The 23,266-nt window shown below is 40.8% G+C and overlaps 1 protein-coding gene across 3 annotated transcripts in view; it reads right to left on the reverse strand.

Moving 5' to 3' along the window:
• iqsec1b (IQ motif and Sec7 domain ArfGEF 1b) overlaps positions 1-21,285 on the reverse strand; it is a 484,326-nt gene extending 463,041 nt beyond the window's left edge. For 2 of the 3 annotated variants that reach the window (XM_072582214.1, XM_072582212.1), the window contains exon 1: positions 20,788-21,285. In XM_072582214.1, the coding sequence (XP_072438315.1) occupies positions 20,788-21,041 (254 nt within the window). In that variant the 5' untranslated portion in view covers positions 21,042-21,285. The remainder of the gene's footprint in view (positions 1-20,787) is intronic. The other variant, XM_072582220.1, reaches the window with a different exon arrangement.
• Positions 21,286-23,266: the final 1,981 nt, after the last annotated feature.

Consider the following 23,266-nt stretch of genomic DNA (forward strand, 5'->3'; position numbering starts at 1 on the left):
AATCTCAGCAGCTATAAATCTTGTTGCAATTAGATTACTTGTAAACAAGTTGCATATCAATAGTTACTTACAAAAGTACAACTGATGAAAGATATATCTCAACTATAAACTATAGATAAGATGGCATCCAAAAAGTAGTAACTTCAAACTTTGTAAAACTTCCACAACACTATCATATTGCTGTTAAGGGTATTTTATTCATGGAAGTGATTGTGCAAAATTACATTTCACAATGTTAACAAGTTAGCTTTATAAGAACAGCTCAATTGCTGGGAAAAGAATATAAAACATTAGTCGAGATAGATGCATGGAGACAGATGTAGAGACTGTACTAATTGGGCCCGAATTGTTAACGCTGCTTTCTCTCTACAGATGCTGCCAGACCTACAGAGTTTCTCCATCAATTTCTGCTTTACTTTCTTTCAGATCTCCAGCATCTTCATTAAAATTACTGACCTTAGTTACCAAGTTAACTGCCATTGGGAAAGGTTTCCCTTCACAGACTTTCATATCTTGTTTATTTTTAAAATCACAAGATTTTGACCATGATAATGACAGAATGGCAATAAATATACATGATGCATGACAGATTGCAATTAGTGCTATTTCAAGGCACCTGGTATTTTGTCCTTTTAGATGGAAGTGGTCATGTATTTAAAAAGGCATTGCTTAAGAAATAAAGTCAAATATTTGGAAAAACCTCAGGTCAGGCAACATCTGCAGAAAGAAAGCAGAGTTACTTTTCAGGTCCAGTGACCTTCTACAGAGCAGAATTTGGTTCTGCTTTCTCTCTGCAGATACTGCCCGACCTGAGATTTTCCAGCAATTTCTGATTTCCAGCATATCTGCAGTTCTTTAGTTTATAGTTCATCATCCTGGGTAAGACTGGATCAGATCCCAAACTGGAGGTTGGGTCCCGAAGTGTCATCATAAAATGAAATTTATGGTTGCCAAAATCAGGAGCATTAACGACTGCAGAGAGTTTCCAGCTGAGTTACAATAGCGAGACTGGAGGCCTGTGACCAGTGGAGTGTCACAAGGATCGGTGCTGAGCCCTCTACTTTTTGTCATTGACATAAATGATTTGGATGCGAGCATAAGAGGTACAGTTAGTAAGTTTGCAGATGACACCAAAATTGGAGGTGTAGTGGACAGCAAAGAGGGTTACCTCAGATTACAACAGGATCTTGACCAGATGGGCCAATGGGCTGAGAAGTGGCAGATGGAGTTTAATTCAGATAATTGCGAGGTGCTGCATTTTGGGAAAGCAAATCTTAGCAGGACTTATACACTTAATGGTAAGGTCCTAGGGAGTGTTGCTGAACAAAGAGACCTTGGAGTGCAGGTTTATAGCTCCTTGAAAGTGGAGTCACAGGTAGAAGGCGTTTGGTATGCTTTCCTTTATTGGTCAGAGTATTGTGTACAGGAGTTGGGAGGTCATGTTGCGGCTATACAGGACATTGGTTAGGCCACTGTTGGAATATTGCGTGCAATTCTGGTCTCCTTCCTATCAGAAAGGTGTGAAACTTGAAAGGGTTCAGAAAAGATTTACAAGGATGTTGCCAGGGTTGGAGTATCTGAGCTACAGGGAGAGGCTGAACAGACTGGAGCTGTTTTCCCTGGAGCGTTAGAGGCTGAGGGGTGACCTTATAGAGGTTTACAAAATTATGAGAGGCATGGATAGGATAAATAGGCAAAGTCTTTTTCCTGGGGTCGGGGAGTCCAGAACTAGAGCATAGGTTTAGGGTGAGAGGGGAAAGATATAAGAGGCAACTTTTTCACGCAGAGGGTGGTATATGTATGGAATGAGCTACCAGAGGATGTGGAGGAGGCTGGTACAATTGCAACATTTAAGAGACATTTGGATGGATATATGAATAGAACATAAAACATAGAAAAACACAGCGCAGTACAGGCCCTTCGGCCCTCGATGTTGCGCCGACCGAAGCCTACCTAACCTACACTAGCCCAATAGCCTCCATATGCTTGTCCAATGCCCGCTTAAATGCCCATAAAGAGGGAGAGTCCGCCACTGCTACTGGCAGGGCATTCCATGAACTCACAACCCGCTGAGTAAAAAATCTACCCCTAACATCTGTCCTATACCTACCACCCCTTAATTTAAAGCTGTGTCCTCTAGTAACAGCTGACTTCATTCGCGGAAAAAGGTTCTCACTGTCCACCCTATCTAAACCCCTAATCATCTTGTACACCTCTATCAAATCTCCCTTAAACCTTCTTTTCTCCAATGAGAAAAGCCCCAAGTGCCTCAGCCTTTCCTCATACGATCTTCCTACCATGCCAGGCAACATCCTGGTAAACCTCCTCTGCACTCGTTCCAATGCCTCCACATCCTTCCTATAGTATGGCGACCAAAACTGCACACAATACTCCAGATGAGGCCGCACCAGAGTCTTATACAACTGCAACATGACCTCAGGACTCCGGAACTCAATTCCTCTACCAATAAAGCCCAGCCCAGTACACCATATGCCTTCTTCACAGCACTATTTACCTGGGTGGCAACTTTCAACGATCTGTGTACATGGACACCAAGATCCCTCTGCTCATCCACACTACCAAGTAGTCGACTTGGTAATCCATCTTCTTGTTACTCCTGCCAAAGTGAATGACTTCACACTTAGCTACATTGAATTCCATTTGCCACCTTACTGCCCAGCTCTGCAACTTATCTATATCCCACTGTAACCTGCCACATCCTTCTTCGCTGTCCACAGCTCCACCGACTTTCGTGTCATCCGCAAACTTGCTCACCCAGCCTTCAAGCCCCTCCTCCAGGTCATTTATAAAAATGACAAACAGCAATGGTCCCAAAACAGATCCTTGTGGAACCCCGCTAGTAACTGCACTCCAAGATGAACCTATACCATCAACTACTACCCTCTGTCTTCTTCCAGCCAGCCAATTCCTAATCCAAACTTCTAATGCACCCTCAATACCATACCTCCGTAGTTTTTGCATTAACCTGCCATGGGGTACCTTATCGAACGTCTTTCTAAAATCCATATACACCACATCTACTGCTTTCCCCTCATCTACCTCCTTAGTCACCTTCTCAAAGAATTCAATAAGGTTTGTGAGGCACGACCTGCCCTTCACAAAACCATGCTGACTATCCTTGATCACATTATTCCTATCCAGATGTTCATAAATCCTATCCCTTACAATTCTAAGACTTTGCTCACAACAGAAGTGAGACTCACTGGCCTATAGTTACTCAGGCTATCCTTGCTCCCCTTCTTGAACAAGGGGACCACATTTGCTATCCTCCAGTCTTCTGGCACTATTCCCGTAGACAACAACGACATAAAAATCAAGGCCAATGGCTCCGCTATCTCCTCCCTAGCTTCCCAGAGGATCCTAGGATAAATGCCATCAGGCCCCGGGGACTTATCTATTTTCATCCTTTCCAGTATTCCCCAGACCTCTTCCCTACATACCTCAAGGCCATCCATTCTAATCACTTGTGACTCAATATTCACATCAGCAACAGTGTCCTGTTCCTGAGTGAATACTAACGAAAAGTATTGATTTAGTGTCTCACCAATCTCCTCCACCTCCACGCACAACTTCCCACTACTATCCATGACTGGACCGATACCTACCCTAGTCATCCTTTTATTCCTGACATACCTATAGAAAGCCTTTGGGTTTTCCCTAATCCTACCAACTAAGGACTTTTCATGTCCCCTTCTCGCTGCTCCTAGCTCTCTTTAGATCCTTCCTGGCTACCTTATAACTCTCAATTGCCCCAACTGAACCTTCACGCCACATCTTTACATAGGCTGCCCTCTTCCCTTTCACAAGGGATTCCAATTCCTTATTAAACCACAGCTCCCTCACAAGACCCTTTACTCCCTGCCTGACTGGTACATACTTATCAAGGACACCCATTAGCTGTTCCTTGAACAATCTCCACATATCATTTGTGTTCTTCCCTTGAAGCCTATTTTTCCAATCCACGCATCCTAAGTCATGCCTCACCGCATTATAATTTCCCTGCCCCCAGCTATAACTGTTGCCCTGCAGTGCACACTTATCCCTCTCCATCACTAGAGTAAAAGTCACCGAGTTGCGGTCACTGCCCCCGAAGTGCTCACCTAAAATAGGAAGGGTTTGGAGGGATATGGGCTGGGTGCTGGCAGGTGGGACTAGATTGGGTTGGGATATCTGGTCGGCATGGATGGGTTGGACCGAAGGGTCTGTTTCCATGCTGTACATCTCTATGAGTCTATGACTCTTTGTTCGTGGTCTCAGCACAACAGATGGCCAGTTCTTTGGGTCTCATCCCACATGCTTCTGCCCATTCCAGCCCTCACGAATTTTGCTAAAGGATCAGAGCAATTTTCAAGCTTCAAAATAGGCAACAGTGGAGGTCAAAATTTTTGAAAAGTACTGTTGTAGATGATAAACAGTGAAGCCATGACATGGATGGAGTAAATACTTAGTTGAAGCAGACTGCATTGTCCTGCAATATGTTCAGCCTCAATGTTACTGAAATTGCACTAATTCAGATCAAGTGAAAAATATTTAATTACAATATTGATTGGCATTCTATAGTTAGTAAGGCAGCTTTGGGAGTCACTTGCCACAGATTGCCTAGCCTCTGACCTCCTCTTGTAGCCATAGTATTCATCAGTCCTCATTTTTGCCTGACTGATTTTAACCTTACTGCGAATCCTCTTGCAAGGATGCCTACCTTGAAGAAATTCTCCTCCTCTCTCTCTACAAGAATCTTAGAGAGTCTCCCTCTCTCACTGCAACCCCAGGTCACCTTCATCCCCACCCCCATCCACCTATTGTACTCTTTGCTACCTTCTCCCCAGCCCCACCCTCCTCCCATTTATCTCTCCACCCCAGAGCTCCCTGCTATCATTTCTGATGAAGGGCTTTTGCCCGAAATGTCGATATTCCTGCTCCTCGGATGCTGCCTGACCTGCTGTGCTTTTGCAGCAACACTCTAATCTAGGTTCATCTAGTTGGTCCAGTTAAGTTTCTGGTTAACAATGCTTCCTACGGTAATGATGGAGTGAGTGTACAACTCAATAATGAAAATGCCATTGATGGCCATGGGAAAACTGTTAGAGGAGATGATTATTGCCTGGTAGTTGCATTGTATGAATATTTCTTGCCACTTAATTTAAAAAGTCTGAATGATATCTAGAGGTTTCTGTAGGGGCTTTGGTCTCCAAGGAGTTACAAATGGAACTGAAATGGAGGGAAAATCATGCATTTGCATCTTTCATTCTCACACTACCATATATGTTGGAGCTAAAGCTTGAATCAGATGGTGACTCAGTAACACTGACTGATAGAGGAATGTTTATTTAAAAACTCATCTGTAAACCAGACGAACATATCTTCACCTTAGCTCTGCAGTCCATGACTTATCAAAATCAGAACACTAATATATTGCAACCAGATTAATGGGAGAAATACTGGTATAGAAATATCCATTGTTGTGGATGAAAAAGGACCTAAAGTTCAAACCAGATAGTTAGTTTTCGATTCCAAGATAGAGCTTGAAATGTTCCAGCATAATGTTGAGAAGTAATTCTCTAGGAATTTAGAAACAGCTAGGATTCCTACAGGAAATACATCAGCAGACTTAAAAACAAACAGGGGAGCTAGCATGCAAAAGACTCGATAGGAGTCTATATCCATGACTATGTAAATAACTGTTGTGCCTCTGGTATTTCATCTAACTAATCCAAAAGTATTGGAATTATTACTATTTTCTCAATCACAGTAACTCTCCAGGAATTCAAAGGAAGGTTTATTTTTGTTAGCAAGGAGAATTATGGTTGTGACTATTAGAGTACTTCAATTTACTTTTGAGAAATAAATGCCTATGTTTTGTATCCCCGCCTCTTTTTGCATCAAATGTCAAAGTTTTAAATTTCACAAACAGATCAAATGCTAAAATACCAATTTTAAAAAAGGGACCAAGAAATTACATTGCATGAGAAAAGGGTACTGTTTGGCAAGTCAACTCCAACTGGATAAAAAGTTGCTATGGAGCCTACACCATGGAACTACTGGTCTGCATATATTTGTTAATTTAGTAAAGGTGAATGCCTGGCCAAGTTTTTTCACCTGCAGAGAACAGATCCCTATGTATCACTCTCTTTTGAACCTCAGGTTCTAGTATAACAATAACATAACAATATGAACTGCAAAAGGAGGGAAATGGTCTGATCTACAGTGAAGACATAATTAATCACTTTTAGTAGAAAAATGTGCAGGGAAAGAAAGTGCTATTCATTTGCTTCATGTACAAGTTGTTTCCTTCTTGTAGGTTTTAAATGATTTAAAAGCAGATGAAAGATGCAAAATGTTTACAAATTCCTAGACATGTCTGTCATTTGATTGGTCCAAAAAAAAACTTATGCTTTGTTAGTTCCCCATTGACTTCATTCTATTTCACCTTTTCAGTATCCTGTAGAACTATTCAAATGAAGTTTCCATGTAGATGGCATGAGCTGCTCATTTTTGTAATGCTTTTTTTCTGTAGCCACATATGATTCTCAATTCATGATCATGACAGTTCATCTGAATTTCTACTGAGCCAAAAATGAGAACATGACAATATTTAGCAAACAAGAAAAAAAAGTCAAGGGAGAATGCTCTGGTTACAGGCGATTTCATGGTGCATCATAGCAGCATGTTGCATGAGGCAAAAAGGAGTCATGTATTTTCCAGGGGCTAATGATATTCATACCAGGATGAGAACACAAAAATGAACACTCATTGTGATAATTCAAATACATAAAGCAAAGTCTAACATTTATCCTTCTAGTTCTTAGCGAAAGAAAAAGGGCAGCAAAAGAATTGACCTAAATGAATAATTGAAGAATTCTTGCAAAACAAAAACCCATGTTGTGGGCATCTGGAGAACTACTTGCATACCAGTAAGTTTTTCATCAGGAATGGGATTCATTTGATAGAGTTAGAATTGGGAAGTTAGCCAACAATGTTGAAGGAGCTATTGGGAGGTCTCAAATTAATTGGGACGGAGACTGTTCTGTTTGTCTTTGAATATAGATTTTTTTTAGGGCAAGAAACCAGAGTAAAGCTGTTGCCAATTACAAAAAGGACAATTAGATTAGAGCTTTGCAATCTGAATGATTCCAGCATGAGAGATTCAGAAGGAGCAATTATTCCCTTGAAATACTTATATGCCAATGCTTGTAGAATCACATTCATATGTGGTTACAGAAAAAAGGGCATAAAAAAAATGAGCAGCTCATGGATTGTACATGAAAATTTCATTTGAAGGGTTATACAAGATACTGAAAAGATGGAATAAGACGAAGTCAAATGAGGAACATATGCAATGTAACAAAATGTATCTTGGTTTGCAAGGGGTAACTGAAACAATATCTGGGTGCAGTTGATCCTGCTTTGGTCATTACTGCCTATGACAGATTTTCAAGTAAAGGGTTGAAACAACACAAGGTACTGGTTCAAAATCAGACAATATGCAGGAATCAGCACTTGGTATACTGAAAGATTAGGATGCAAACCTGTTAAGGTTGCACAGGATAAAACAGAGTATTGTCAAATAGTATGTGCAGCTGTGCAGCATGTAGTAAACAGTTCAGTAATCTCACATTTAACAGATCAGATCAAAAGTTTCGTACATCCAATAGCAAATTAGATTACTAGATTAGGCCCTTCGGCCCAACAAGTCCACACCGACCCGCCGAAGTGCAACCCACCCAGACCCATTCCCCTACACCTAACACCACGGGCAATTTAGCATGACCAATTCACCTAACCTGTACATCTTTGGACTGTGGGAGGAAATCAGAGCACCCGGAGAAAACCCACGCAGACAAGGGGAGAATATGCAAACTTCACACACCTGAGGTGGGAATTGAACCTGGGTCTCTGGCGCTATGAGGCAGCAGTGCTAACTGGACAACTAAATAGTTAACTACAGGTGAAAGCTCAACAAACGTTCTAATCCTCAATGAAGGGGGAGTTTGCTTGTCAATGTAATTTTGGCTGCATTTGCAACCACCTCCAGGAAGAGGTGCCAAACTGGATGGTCCCCTGATGTCTCTACTTTCATCTACATCAGCCTCCAGATGAGAAAAAACAATTCACTCAACATCACCAAAATTACAAACGACACCAAAAACAGCAAAAGCTATGGGCTCTGACAACATCCCAGCTGCAGAAAAGACTTACACCCAAAATCAGACAAAACCCTCACCCAAGCTGTTCCAGCACTGTTACAACATAAGCAACTAAATAGCAAAATGGAAATTTCCTCATTTATACTTTATTCAAAGAGGCACAAATCCAAACAATTACCACACCAACTTAAGAGCAACAAAACCACCAAAAAAGTATCAAGTAATACTTACTCAGCAATAAACATTTTACAGATGTTCAATTTGTCCTCCACCCAGGTACAATCAGTTACAGATTTAGATAAAGTTTTGGTTGAAACACAGTGACAAAAGAGCAATTTCATAAGAGAATATGACTGCCATAGACATCAAGAACATATGAAATGGAAACAGTAGTGGAGCATGTGACCTCTCAAGCCTTTACCATCCTTCAAAAACATCATGGCTGATTGGAATTCGAAGCACGGACCACATTCCCATCTATCCTCATAACTTTGGATTCCTTTAATATTAGTGACAACATAGATCATCGGAGACCTAGAAAATTCAACTCAGTTGGTGTCAGAGAAGAAAATTCCTATTGATTGGAGTCTAACCCTCACACAAAAAGGGAAATTGGCTGTCGTTATTGAGTTGACTGGCCTTTCGATCCCAAGTAACTGGTGCATTTGTTCTCAGGGCAGTGCCCTCAGCCAAAATCATGTTCAGCTACTTCATTAAATGGTCTTCTCCACCCCCCCTCCCCCTCCCCAACAGAAATTGAGATGTAGGGACATCAACACATGATTGCCCAGACTTCACAACATTTCAGGTTGTAAAAACCAGGTCAGTCTAAGCTTGAATCTTAAGCGACAAGTAACATTTGCCAGTTAAGTGCTCAGTAGTCTCCAAAAGAATTGACCATCTCTTCTTGACATTCAATTGGAATGTTAAAAGATTAAATTGTACTCTCTCTAAACGTTAATGTAATGTTAAAAGGGTTAAACTGTACTGTCTTTCTCCAAGAAGTTGAACACTCTGGGAGGGGGAGAAAAAAAAAGATGAGGAATTCTGTCTCACTGACAGCATGCAGGAATTAGGATGACTATCTCTTGTAATTCACACTTCATTTGGGCGGTCATTCACTATTATTCTACTGGTATTATCAAAGTAAACTCTCATTCAGTCCCTTCCATTGCCATCCCCTTGCGAATCAAACTTGTGTGATCATCCCCCTATACTAAAGTATATCACACCTACCTTGCCCAGGGAAGGAGCAGAGCTAGAACTCATTTTTTTGCAGGGCCACTCTGAAGCTAGGACATATCACACCTACATTTTCTTGGGGAATAACGGAGTGATGAAGTAGTTTACATAATGATTCTTGAGGATTAGGGCTTTTACATTTACATTGTCTCAGGGGATGACCTCATCCTACCATTGTACCTGGGATAATAGGTTATTATGGAGGGGGGGGGGGGGGGGGGTAAGCCGGAAATGGCCAGCGTACCTGTGAGCATTACCAACTGACCTGTGTAAAGGGGCTGTGTTTCCTTTGTTTTGACTCTACTTCACACGCCTGCGAAGAGTATCAAAAGGAGGTCACCTAGCTTGTACAGACTTTAATAAACTTTAACTGTTTGCAGAAGTTGACGTGCAAATTGCATCTCATGTGTGAACACTCAGGAAAAGAACCTAACACAATGACATTACCAGTGATTCCATCAACATAAACAAAACTTGGTGTGCCATACAATTACAATAGTGATAACAAGTCAGAGATAAAAGATGCTTGTGGAAAGTAACTTCCCTCCTGATTCCCCAAAGCCTACCACAAAGCAGAAGTTACATTTTCCCATCAGTGCAACTTCAACAGTATTCAAGATGTTTGATTTCATCCAGGATAATGCAACCTGCTTGACCAATATTTCATTCACCATTTCAGTGATAGCAGTGTACTTCATGGAAAGATCCACAACACAACTTTGCCAATGCTCCTTTGACAGCACACATCACCTAGAACAGCAAGGATAGCAGATCCATGGAAGCATAGCTGCCTGTAAATTCCTTAAGGTCACACTATTCTGACTTAGAAGTACATAGCCATTCACTGGAACACCCTCCCTATGACTGCTATACATAAACCCATTCCACACAGACTGCAGTGATTCACAGTGGCTCATCAGCATTTTCAAGGACAATTTGAGATAGCCAACAAATGCTCATCTCATCAGCAATACCCACAGACCATGAATGAGTAATAAAAAGTATAAGTTGGTATTCATTAAGATTTTCCAAGTTTAACTCTTCAATATTTGCAGTAAAGCATTACATCCAGCATCTAGATAATAAGCAATTACTTTTTATTAACATTAAAAAGAATTACCTAATTAATCAAGACAAGAATACCACTTATGGTTTCTCTTCCAAAAATCAGTTTTTAAAAAAAATGTTTGGCTACACCTATTTCTCATCTCTGTGCTTCCCCTTGTCAGCATCATCCATAACCATTGCATTTCTCCCCCACATCGATTACTGGAATGAACCCAAATTTCCACTAAGTGTTGGAAAAAAAAATCATATTATCGTCCTTAGTCTCTGCTCCAAATTCAGTTCCCCAACAATTAACTCCATCGCATTCTTTGGTGAGAATCGAAGAATGAATTAGACTGTTCATAAACAGTGTCACTTTGAGCCAGTATGTAACCTCATCTATACAATTAGTGAAACTGCTTATTTCCACTCTTGCAATATTACCCAGTCTCATCTGCTGCCGCCACCCCATTCATGCCTTCATCATCTCAATACTTGATTATTCCAAATTCATTCCTGGTTTGCCTCCATCACATTCTACCTTTTGTAAATCTGGGATCATTCTAATGTGCCTTGTCCTACTCAGCTAGCACCCACGTACTCTCTGGCCTGCACTGGATCCCCATCAAGAAATTGATCATTTAGTAGAATACAAAATGTTGTTTTCAAATTCCATGACCTAAACTTTCCCTAGCTTTGTAATTTATTCCAGCAGGTAAAGTTTTGCACAGTCCTTGCCTGTTGAGAATGGCAATTTCAAGCACTGGTGGTCACATTCTTTCAGCTGCCTCAGCCCAAGTACTGGAATTACATTTAAAAACATTATATCCATATACAAATGCAGCAAGTTTCTAGTCATTCTTGATAACATATTGACTGTCAAAAAACCCAGCTCTAAAAAAGATAAATTTAATAAATGGTCATAAAATCCACCATAACTCAGTAACATTATTTTCTAATGCAAATCACATTTCAAGACTTTAACCATTTTTCCACAAGACAGAAACTAAAATTTCTAAAAACAATTACATGCATGCTTTATACAACCCAGGAACAAAACAGTAATTAAACGCCTCTGTACAATTTGATAATCCTCTAATGGCTGCAAATAATCCACCTCAGGAAATGGCATGAAAGAGTGTCATCCAATGGTGTTGGGTGGTTTGCAGTTTACACATTAAGAAAAAAGGTGCAGCATTAGATTTTGAACATGGCAATACAAACAATTCCACAGTTTTAAAAGGAAACGTCAAGGTCAGTCTGGCCTGCAAGAAAATTAGAATACTGGAGAAGTAAAAGTTATTTTAAAGTTGAACAAAGCACTAATATGCAGAAGCATTGCATGTAATTATTGTGTATCATAATCAACAAAAATAAGTTGTATTGACAGTTGAAGCATAACTGTTTATGTATGTTTGTTTGCTGTTCCCAAAAATACATCAGCATTTCAACTCAGGAACTGTCATCTTAAGCCTTCTCTCAGATCACATTCAAATAAAAATGAAACAGACTTGAGAAAACATGCAAATGACGCATTATCAACCTGCACGTCAAAATGAATACATTGTTATAATCACTTCAGTTACACCATGATCAATGCAGACATGTTCAGAGAAAGTCAACTGTTATGCAAAGCAGTGAAATGAAGATGATAGAACAGGGGACCAAAAGCTCAGCCAAAATATATGGCCAGTAGAAGGGGAATCTAAACCAGAGGACTCTGGGTTGAAGGAATGAGAGAGAGTGCTGCAAAAGACATAGTTACCAGTAAGGAGTTAAAGTAGTAGGGAAACCAAAGTTGGATGAATGTGGAATTCTCAAACAGTTATGACAAATAGGGAGGGCTATGACAATCTGATGTGAGAATGTTTAAATTATTCTGGTGGACCCAGAGGCAACAAGTCAGCAAGCAGGGAAAATATAGTGCAGATTAGGATATGGGCAGATTTTCAAATGAACTCAAACGTAAATGAGGCTCAAAGGTTAGCAGGGAGGCAATGGATGAGAATGTCAGCAGCAAATATGCTCTGGCAGGGCAGAGACAGAATGCTGCAGAAGTACAGCGAGTAGGTTCTTGTGACAAAAGGTTATGGTATTAAAAACTCAGGTGAATCAAGTAATAAAACCACAGCTGCAATAATCACTAATAAGTCCAATAAAGATTTTTTTAAAGATTAGATTAGATTCCTTACAGTATGGAAACAAGCCCTTCGGCCCAACAAGTCCACACCAACCTTTCGAAGAGTAACCCACCCAGACCCATTCCCCTAAGTTTACCCCTGATTAATGTACCTAACACTATGGTCAATTTAGCATGGCCACTTTACCTGGCCTGCACATCTTTGGATTGTGGAAGGAAACCCGAGCACCCGGAGGAAACCCACACAGACACAAGGAGGTGGGAATCGAACCGGGTCCTTGCACTGAGGCAGCAGTGCTAACCACTGAGCCACCATGCTGCCCTGACTCATTTAAATTCCATAAAAGGGCCAACTACTTTATTGATTAACATTCTTCCAAGTCCTGAATTGGTCCTTGATTACTGTATAAAGTGGCATTTAAAAGGCAATAACAGACTATGACAAGGCATGGAGTAAGATATGGGTGCTGGAAGCGGAGGACATGACAGATCAGGAAGTATGGTGAAAGTATGGGTTGAGATGGAAGAGTTCAGAATATTAAATTAACCAGAAGTTAAAAAGCTCCATTTTGGATTGCCCCATCCCAAAATATTGCAATCCATTTATTCATAGAGGTTGAGCTTCATAAATGTGAATTGATTTTCATACCTTTCAATCCAAACTATTCTAAAAAGCTAAAAAAAATTATCTTGATGATACCAAAAGACAAAAAGGTAGAGACAAAAAAAAAGAGAGAGGGGGAAAACAAGATGATAGACAATTTTCTGATTCAGTATGTGGATGTACCTGCTAGAGAAGGTGCAAAACTTGACCTACTCTGGGAAATAAGGCAGGGCAGGTGACTGAGGTGCCCATGGGGGAGCACTTTGAGTCAGCGACCATAATTCTATTCATTTTAAGATACTGATGGAAAAGGATAGACCAGAACTAAAAGTTCAAGTTCTAAATTGGAGAAAGGCCAACTTTGACGGTATTAGGCAAGAACTTTCAGAAGCTGATTGGAGGCAGATGTTTGCAGGTAAAGGGACGGCTGGAAAATGGGAAGCCTTCAAAAAATGAGATAACAAGAATCCAGAGAAAGTATATTCCTGTCAGGGTGAAAGGAAAGGCTGGTAGGTATAGAGAATGCTGGATGACTAAAGAAATTGAGGGCTTGGTAAAGAAAAAGGAGGAAGTATATGTCAGGTATAGACAGGATAGATCGAGTGAATCCTAGAAGAGTATAAAGGAAGTAGGAGTATGTTTAAGAGGGAAATCAGGAGTGCAAAAAGGGAACATGAGATAGCTTTGGCAAATAGAATTAAGGAGAATCCAAAGGGTTTTTACAAATATATTTAGGACAAAAGGGTAACTAGGGAGAGAATAGGGCCCCTCAAAGATCAGCAAGGCGGCCTTTGTGTAGAGCCACAGAAAACGGGAGAAGATACTAAACGAACAGCTTGCATCAGTATTTACTGTGGAAAAGGATATGGAAGATACAGACTGTAGGAAATATATGGTGACATCTTGCAAAACGTCCAGATTACAGAAGAGGCAGTGCTGGATGTCTTGAAACGGGTAAAGGTGGATAAATCCCCAGGACCTGATCAAGTGTACCTGAGAACTCTGTGGGAAGCTAGAGAAGTGATTGATGGGCCTCTTGCTGAGATATTTGTATCATCAATAGTCACAGGTGAGGTGCCGGAAGACTGGAGGTTGGCAAACGTGGTGCCACTGTTTAAGAAGGGCAATAAAGACAAGCCAGGGAACTATAGACCGGTGAACCTGACCTCAGTGGTGGGCATGTTGTTGGAGGGAATCCTGAGGGACAGGTTGTACATTATTTGGAAAGGCAAGGACTGATTAGGGATAGTCAACATGGCTTTGGACAGGGAAAATCAGGTCTCACAAACTTGATTGGGTTTTTTGAAGAAGTAACAAAGAGGATTGATGAGGGCAGAGCAATAGATGTGATGTGATCTATATGACTTAAGTAAGGTGTTCGACAAGGTTCCCCATGACAGACTGATTAGCAAGGTTTGATCTCATGGAATACAGGGAGAACTAGCCATTTGGATACAGAACTGGCTCAAAGGCAGAAGACAGAGGGTGGTGGTGGAGGATGGTTTTTCAGACTGGACGCCTGTCACCAATGGAGTGCCACAAGGATCCGTGCTGGGTCCTGTACTTTTTGTCATTTACATAAATCATTTGGATGTGAACATAAGAGGTACAGTTAGTAAGTTTGCAGATGATACCAAAATTGGAGGTGTAGTGGACAGCGAAGAGGGTTACCTCAGATTACAACAGGATCTTGACCAGATGGGCCAATGGGCTGAGAAGTGGCAGATGGAGTTTAATTCAGATAAATGCGAGGTGCTGCATTTTGGGAAAGCAAATCTTAGCAGGACATATACACTTAATGGTAAGGTCCTAGGGACTGTTGCTGAACAAAGAGACCTTGGAGTGCAAGTTCCTAGTTCTTTGAAAGTGGAGTCGCAGGTAGATAGGATAGTGAAGGCGGCATTTGGTATGTTTTCCTTTATTGGTCAGAGTATTGATACAAGGGTAGGGAGGTCATGTTGCAGCTGTACAGGACATTGGTGAGGCCACTGTTGGAATATTGCGTGCAATTCTGGTCTCCTTCCTATTGGAAAGATGTTGTGAAACTTGAAAGGATTCAGAAAAGATTTACAAGGATGTTGCCAGGGTTGGACGATTTGCGCTATAGGGAGAGGCTGAACAGGCTGGGGCTGTTTTCCCTGGAGCATTAGAGGCTGAGAGGTGACCTTTATGAAGGTTTACAAAATTATGAGGAGCATGGATAGGATAAATAGACAAAGTCTTTTCCCTGGGGTCAGGGAGTCCAGAACTAGACGGCATAGGTTTAGGGTAAGAGGAGAAAGATATAAAAGAGATCTATGGGGCGACCTTTTTACGCAGAGGGTGGAACGTGCAAGGAATGAGCTGCCAGAGGAAGTGGTGGAGACTGGTACAATCGCAACATTTAAGAGGCATTTGGATGGGTATATGAATAGGAAGGGTTTGGAGGGATATGGGCTGGGTGCTGGCAGGTGGGACTAGATTGGGTTGGGATATCTGGTCGACATGGATGGGTTGGACTGAAGGGTCTGTTTCTCCATGCTGTACATCTCTATGACTCTAATCATGGAGAGAGAGTTGGGCTTAAGCACAATCCAATCATTAAAATCAAATCAGAAATACATAAGGCTGCATCTATTTGCTTCTGCTACATCCAGGCTGGAATGACTACAATACCCCATGTAGCTCGAGTATTTTTGTCAGCTCACCTATCTTTCTGAGGGCAACTCAAGATCAGTAATATATGTTAGCCAAGCTAAGGAAAAAAAAAATCCACGAGCAAACAAAAAGTGTGCATGGATTAAGTAAATGCCACAAAAGTGACCTATGGATGGTAGAGAAAGGACATGATAAAAGACATTGACTAACACCGGAAAAAAATTGTAATGATCGAATTAGGGAGATAAAAGAAACACAGTCAGATCAGAGTCAGCAACCAATGCAAGTTTGAGATACAACACAAATATTTTGCACATATTGAAATTCTTACCCAAAACCCAAAGCAGTTACTAAGAAAAATCTGCAACCAAGTTGTGGTGGGAAGTAGTACTTCACAGCACTATCCTTTTTGTGCAGTTATAATGGAAATTACACTGATCAACCATTTTAGTCTCCTGTTGCTTCCAAAAAGGAAGGAAGGATAAATTTTAGCTTGTACAGTCAAAACTGAATGCTTGCACATTAGTTTGTATATAGCAAAAACATAAAGGAAACTACAGGATGTTTCTCAAAAGAATTATCTTTAGAAGGTCATTCCAATTACTTCGAAACCATTTGCCTGATGAAACAATACATATCAAAAGACCTCCAAAAGATGTTTCTCTTGATTCACCTCAATCAAAACCAGGCAGTCAAACCAGTCTGTTATCCAAATGTTTATCCTTTTCATCAATCAGAAAATTGGCTTCTTTGATTATGAAAACTCACTTTCAATAGTTACATCGAGCAATCTCTTAACTGTACATGAAACATTTTTCCTCAATATCTGTTTGCAACTGAAACAATTTAGAATACAGTACTTAACAAGTGTCAGGTCCACATTCACGAAGAGTGAAAATGACCAGACTGAACAAAAAACTAAAAAGTAACATTTAATTAGTTAACACTCCTGCAGAAAAGACTACAGCACAGAAACAGGCCTTTGGGTCTGCTGAATAAACTAGCCACTCATTCTAATCCCATTCACTAGCACCTTGTCTGTGGCTTTGCAGTTACAAGGCTTCAAACATAAATCTAGGTTCCTCTTAAATGAGTTGAAGGTTTCTTCCTCAAAAAAACTGGCCACAGAATACCAGAAACCCACCACATGCTGAATTTAAAAAAGGTTTTCCCACATCCCCTCTAATGTCCTCTAGATCTGTGCTCCTTGGTAACTGACCTCTCCATTGGGAGAAACATGTTTTCATTGTGTTGGATTGAATGGACACTCACGTTGCACACCTCAATTAAGTCACCCTTCAAACACCTATTTTCTAAAGAAAACAATCCTAATCTAACCAATTTTTCCTCAATTTGCAATTTGCAAGCCCTGCCAACACTCATTAAAATGTCATCCGTACTCTCTCGAGCAATTATCCTTCCTGCACTGTAGTAACCAGAACTGTCAGCAACCTCCAAGTTTGACCTAACTGTTGTCTTCTATATTACACATTACATGCCTATTTTAGTCTTCAATGCCTCACCTAATGAAGGAATGCCTACTTCACCACCTCATCTACCTTCATGCCACTTTCAGAGATCTGTGGACATGTACTCCAAGGTGTTTCACTTCCTTAAGGTTCTCCATATCCCTCCACTCATTATATATTTCTTTGCTTTGCCAGCCCTCTAAATACAAGACTGATTTCCATTTGCCTCTTTTCCACCCATTCATGCAAACCCAACTAACATGCTGGCTGCTTGACTTACCGTAGCATTTATTTTCATCTCTAGACACCTTCTTTATTGATTTTCTTGTCAACAAATGCAGAGGATTTCATGTTTCTGACCACAACACATCAGATGTATTCAAGAAAATACAATGCAGAAACGCTCTTAAGATTCTCTTGCCAGCTGCTTATCTTGCCCCAATTTAAAACATGCTCACATGTCAATATTTTGATAATGCAAAAACCTTGCAATGCAAGCTACAAGAGATGTTGTTGACTCAAAATCTGTTTTAAAATCAGTAATACAGCTAAAACTGCTGCTCAGGTTCTCTCCCAGTCATGGCCTGCTTTCAAAATTTGTTTAGCCTTATGGCAGTTCCTCCCTCATGCTCTCTTCTCAGCCTAGGTCAGAATGCACCTCTACAATATTTTTCGACTGGCATCCTATCTCAATGTACCCAGTTTTATATTTTAAAAAGTTCAATAAATTTAATAAGAAGTTTGACACACTGGCTAAAAAGTCCCAAAATAAGAACTGGATAGCACGTGATGGAGTACACTAATATACGACCAAAATGTGTGTGTGTCAAGAAAACGTGCATCAAGGATACATGTTAAACCAAATCTTGATTGTATATAATAAGCCAGTAAGTAGCCTGGGAACAGATTAAAGACCACAAAAAGTTTCTGGGGTAAAAGGATTGTGGAGAGAAATGGTACCCAAACTAGTTCAAATGATAAAAGGTATTATCAAAGGATAAAAGATATTAACTATTTTTTACCCCACGTGGGCCCAGACTAGTTAAGATTTTCATCACCTACAATTATTTGCTTAAGTGATCTGGTTAATGCTTGCTTGATGAGCCAAATGGCATTTTGCACATTTTGGAGAAGGGAAAGACCGCTATTAAAAATGCCATTTTTACAGAAATATGTAATAGCAAATGGGTTAGATTAATAGTCAGAATACCCATTAGCTCCTTTCATTCAATAGTTAGCCAGCTGGAAAGGTTAGCTCATTACACAATGGTTCACATTGATGACTTAAATCTACCACACGAAAAAGATGCAAGAATGTATGAACATGTCAATGGCACCATCTCCAGTCTGAGGCAAAGCTACAGATGCAGTGGTGCCAGCTGTACCAGCTGCTGGCAAACGCATCTTCCTGCCTGACAGTAGAAAGGAGCAATGCCAGTAATGGCAAAAAAAAGTCAGTGTTGGCACTCTCTAGCCTCAGGATCAGCTCATGGTGACAGTCATAATCAAGGGGGAGGGGGAATAGAAAAAAAGCAACACCACAAAAAATGACTAACGTCATATACAAATTAAAGCTCCGACCAATATCAAATCACAAAAGATGTTACATTGCAACCCAACACCACAGCAAACAAGTAATACAATGCATACAGCTTTCACAGATCAAGGCAGTCTTCCCTAATGAAAGGATATTAAAGCTAACCTTTACCTCAGGCTTTGGTTTCTTCTTATTACTTGAAGGTGGCATTCGCTACTAAGACGTTTTGATGATAAGGCACAAATGTGGTTATAATACTAGCTTTAATTTGTACTCCAGTTTCATTTCCCTACCGTCATGCATCGATTTTTGTCAGCACCGAGGGATACATGTTCTGTTTGCGCTTATGAGTGCATAGGTACCTTTGGGTTCTGTACGATCAGTTCACAAACAAAAACGGTGCTGGGGCTCAAACAAAATTCTGCATAAATTTTCTGCACGCTGGCTTTATTTAAAAGGAATTACGATTAAAAAGGGGAAAAAAGTCACTGGGAAATCAAAAAAGTTTGAAATATTATAAACATGGAAGAATGAGTGTATTGGTGTGTTTACATGAGAGTGAGAAACTAAAATTATTCCATCGTAAATCTTCAGCAGTTATGAGGTCACTGACACCTTGTTATTTCATTCGTCAAAACACAAGTGTAAATCACTCGAGCTGTTTACATTACTGAAACACATAAACCTAAAGAGTATTTCATATAAAATACGAGGGTATTCTCTACATCCGAAGGCACGAGATATCGGAAAAGTCAATGCCATTGCTCCACTTCGGAGAGTTTAGATACTAAATATATCATGGATTATGGATTAAGCAAATCGACTTATCAGAATGCCAGGAAACCACAGATGTTGACGGTTATCAGGACAGTTTCACTGAAGCGGTCTTTCCCTCAACAATATGCACCATTCTGCCAGCAAGTCCTCCCAGTACTTGAATAAAGATCGTTGCATTTTTGAAACGCTTCATGAACTACTGTAACTCTACTGTTAGGTTCGGACTTCGATATAACGCACGTTGGCTCGATTTATCGTTTCGTAACATATTAAAAGCAATCACTAATTTGATAACAGCATCACCCAGGTTCACCTAAAACGCCTGTGGTAGAAAAATGACAAATCTGTTGCTCGAAATGAAGTGATTTTGTCTTTAATCTCGTTCAAAAGGGGACAATAGTTGGGCAGCTGAGTAGAGGATCTTTAAACCGTTTGAGGAGAATTTTGACTTTAAATGTTTGGTTATTTTGGGGAAGGGGTGGGAGTGAGGAAATAGAGGTCCTGTTTTAAAGAAAAGACTGAAGCTTTTCGCGGTGGCAACAATTAGGTCCGCTTTATGGAGCTTTCCAGATCTGTAAGCATCGCTCTTAATACGCCAGTAAATGAATGAAAGCAGCAGCCATCCAACAAAATGCAGTGGCTTCACTTTCTGCAGCTGCTTCCGAAATGATAATTAAAGTCAAGAGCAATGGGTACGGTCATATGATTACTCAATTCCCGGAATCACTGCAAATGCATTTTTAAAATCAAAAACTGACACTGGAAAGAATATTCAAGACATAATTTTTTTTTAAACCTCAGCTTTTTATAGAGTCTGGTGCAGAAATTCCCTGCTTATCCCACTGCCTTACATCTGTCCCCACACAACTTGAATCAGCGCATGCTGCTCCGTTTCTGCTCATTCGCTTTATACCAGCTTCGGATAGGAGTGTAGTTTGCGTTTTGTTATTTCTGTGGCATATTGACGAAAGCCCACACTTTACAGTAAATAACGGAGGCTCCTGTTAGAACAGGGCGCCTACATTTCAGAATTACAACTTGTAACCTTAAGCAGCCCGTTAAGATGCGCAACAAAAATCGCAGCCTGGAGCCCCGGGATAACGGCTAACGCTTGGCAAATGTAACGGCATCGGTCAGGGAACCGGCAGCAGAGTATCAACAGATCTTACTTTTCGTGTTTTAAGTCCTCTTTAATTGATGCCAGAGGCGTGTAGTTGGTGCTCTGTAAGCGGCAAGTGGCCAGATGCCGTTGGTGCTCCTCTTTGAGAGAGGCGTTCTCCTTCCACAGCTCGGCCACTTGCTGCTCCAGCTCTTCGATGCGCTTCTTCTGGTTCTCCAGCAACTCTTGCTGGGTCTCGATGATCTTATTCAGCTCCTTCAGATATTCCACGGCTCGGTTGGGGTTCTCCGCCGCGCCTTCCATGGCGGAGAAGCGCCAGTCCGCTCGCAATCCGCTCAGAGGCTAACCCCGAGCAGTGAGGAAAACGCGAACCTCCTGTCCCCAGCTGCTTGCCGCCATTGTTTTTACACTGAGGGAGTGAGTGAGGAAGGGAGTGAATGAGCGGGTGGCTGGAGGTTTGGCCACAGCCGCATGCCGTCCAGCTGAGCTCAATGTTCATCACACGTACCGCCTCAACGTGCCTTCCACCAGGCACACTCCATTCAGGGGAAAACACTTAAAAGGGCAATAGCCCACCCTCGAATCGCATCTCTCAATGTGAGCCTTTCCCCACCGCCTTTAAGCTAAAATGCGAAAGGGAGGCAAAGCCTGGAAAGGATTGGGGGCAAACTTCATTTTCCTTTTGGAATCTTAATTTCTTAGTGGGTCCCACCAAACTCTGTGCTCGGGGTGAAGAACATCGCCAAGACATCGGGAGCCGAGGGAGTGAAATTCCTGCAAAACATGTTCACGTTGCAAGCTTTTGTTCTGCAAGCCATTAAATCATGCGATAATTCGATTTCATAAAATGCAACATAAAACAGTTAAGTGCAAGAGGTGTTTCACGCCAAAATTTCCGGAAAAAAAATAAATTAAAGAGCCTTTCGTGATTCCGAAAAGCTTTGTAGCCATTTAAGCAATTTTGCAATGAATTTGCACACAGCCAGCTCCCAGAAATAGCAATGAGATAAAGTTTTTCTTTAATAATGTTAGTTGTGGGATACATATTGGTCAGGATACTTAAAAGAAGGCTCTATTGCCTTCTTCTTCTGAGGCAATCCCTCTACACTTGGGATAATTTCCTTCCGGTCTGGAATTTTGGTTTCTGAGTTAACTAAGCGATCTAATAGTAGATGTGCACACCCTCCCACTGGTGGGGCTGATGGTGTTTGAACAGGAAGGTGGGTGGGTTGCTTGAGGGTTTTCACATCGTGCTTCCACTGTTTTTGCTTGGACTCCACCTGGACCAGTCAGTGATGCTTGAAATAGTTGGCACTTCCTGGGATACTTCTTATCCAGTCTGCGCAGTCTTGGAAAATAACATCCCATTTGTCAGTGGGATTGCTGCATTTTGTTCAGTGAGATTTAGAAGCCTTTAATCTGACCTTTTGGTAACCACTTGCTGTGACAAAGTTCAGAGTGGAGAGAGAAAGTTGTTTTGAAAGCCATGTGTCTGCCTTTCAGTCAGACACGACAGCTTGCCCAATCCAGCTGACTGACATCAGTGTTTTGATATCGAACTGAGGGAAGATACTGTAATGCCTATTCTGCCAATGAATTTGCAGGATTCCACAGAAACATCATTGGTGATAATTTCCTAGTGATTTGAGGTATCAGCTGTATTTTGTCCACATCTTTGATGCATACAAGAGGGCAGGTGTCACTCTGACCATGAGAGAGCAGTTAGGGTCTTTATTTAACATGTCATCTGAAGTAACATGGTGATTTCTCAATAGTGTAAGCCCTAGATTTTGTAATTAAGTCTCTGCTGAAGAACCTGAACCTATAACATTCTAATCAAAGGTAAATGTGCTACCACTGCCTTGATTAGGGCGAGGTGGGCACCAGCCAAAAATGTTTTGCAAAGAGGATAGAATGCTTTATCACAGTGGATCGTGAACAAAAAGGAATTAGATAACGTATACAAAAACGAAATAAATAGAGGAAATGGAGAAGAGCAGGTAAATGGAATTAGACTATGGTTGAAGGGCTGACATACTTTGTGTTTTTTTTGTAGTTCTACAAGTCTCTAAAAGCCAAGAATTAATTTTGGCATTTTTCACACATCACAAATATCAAGAGCATTGAAATGATTTGCAGTAAGTTTTATTTATTGATTATTTGATAACACAGAACTTAAGTATAGCTGTCAAAACTTTTCAGCTTTCTCCCATTAGGACAGATGCAAAAATAAAACGATTTAATGCATTTAGGCTGCATCAAGAAGGCAAATCAACTCTGATTGGACAACGTGTTACCATGGAGATTAGACCAGGGATCTTTTGTACCCTATGATTTTGCTTAATATAGAAAAGGCTTGATTCCTGGACAAGTCTCTGCATATAAATATACAAAGCTTCTAGCAAGTGGAACTGAGCAACCTTAATTGATAATCTTACTTTAGTTATTAGTGTAATTCTGGCACACTTATGATTGTTCAGCAAGTACTGCTCAATGATGGAATCACATTTAATATTAGCATTACTGGT

The sequence above is a fragment of the Chiloscyllium punctatum genome, chromosome 12, assembly GCF_047496795.1.
Source record: "Chiloscyllium punctatum isolate Juve2018m chromosome 12, sChiPun1.3, whole genome shotgun sequence".
NCBI classification, from domain to species: Eukaryota; Metazoa; Chordata; class Chondrichthyes; order Orectolobiformes; family Hemiscylliidae; genus Chiloscyllium; species Chiloscyllium punctatum.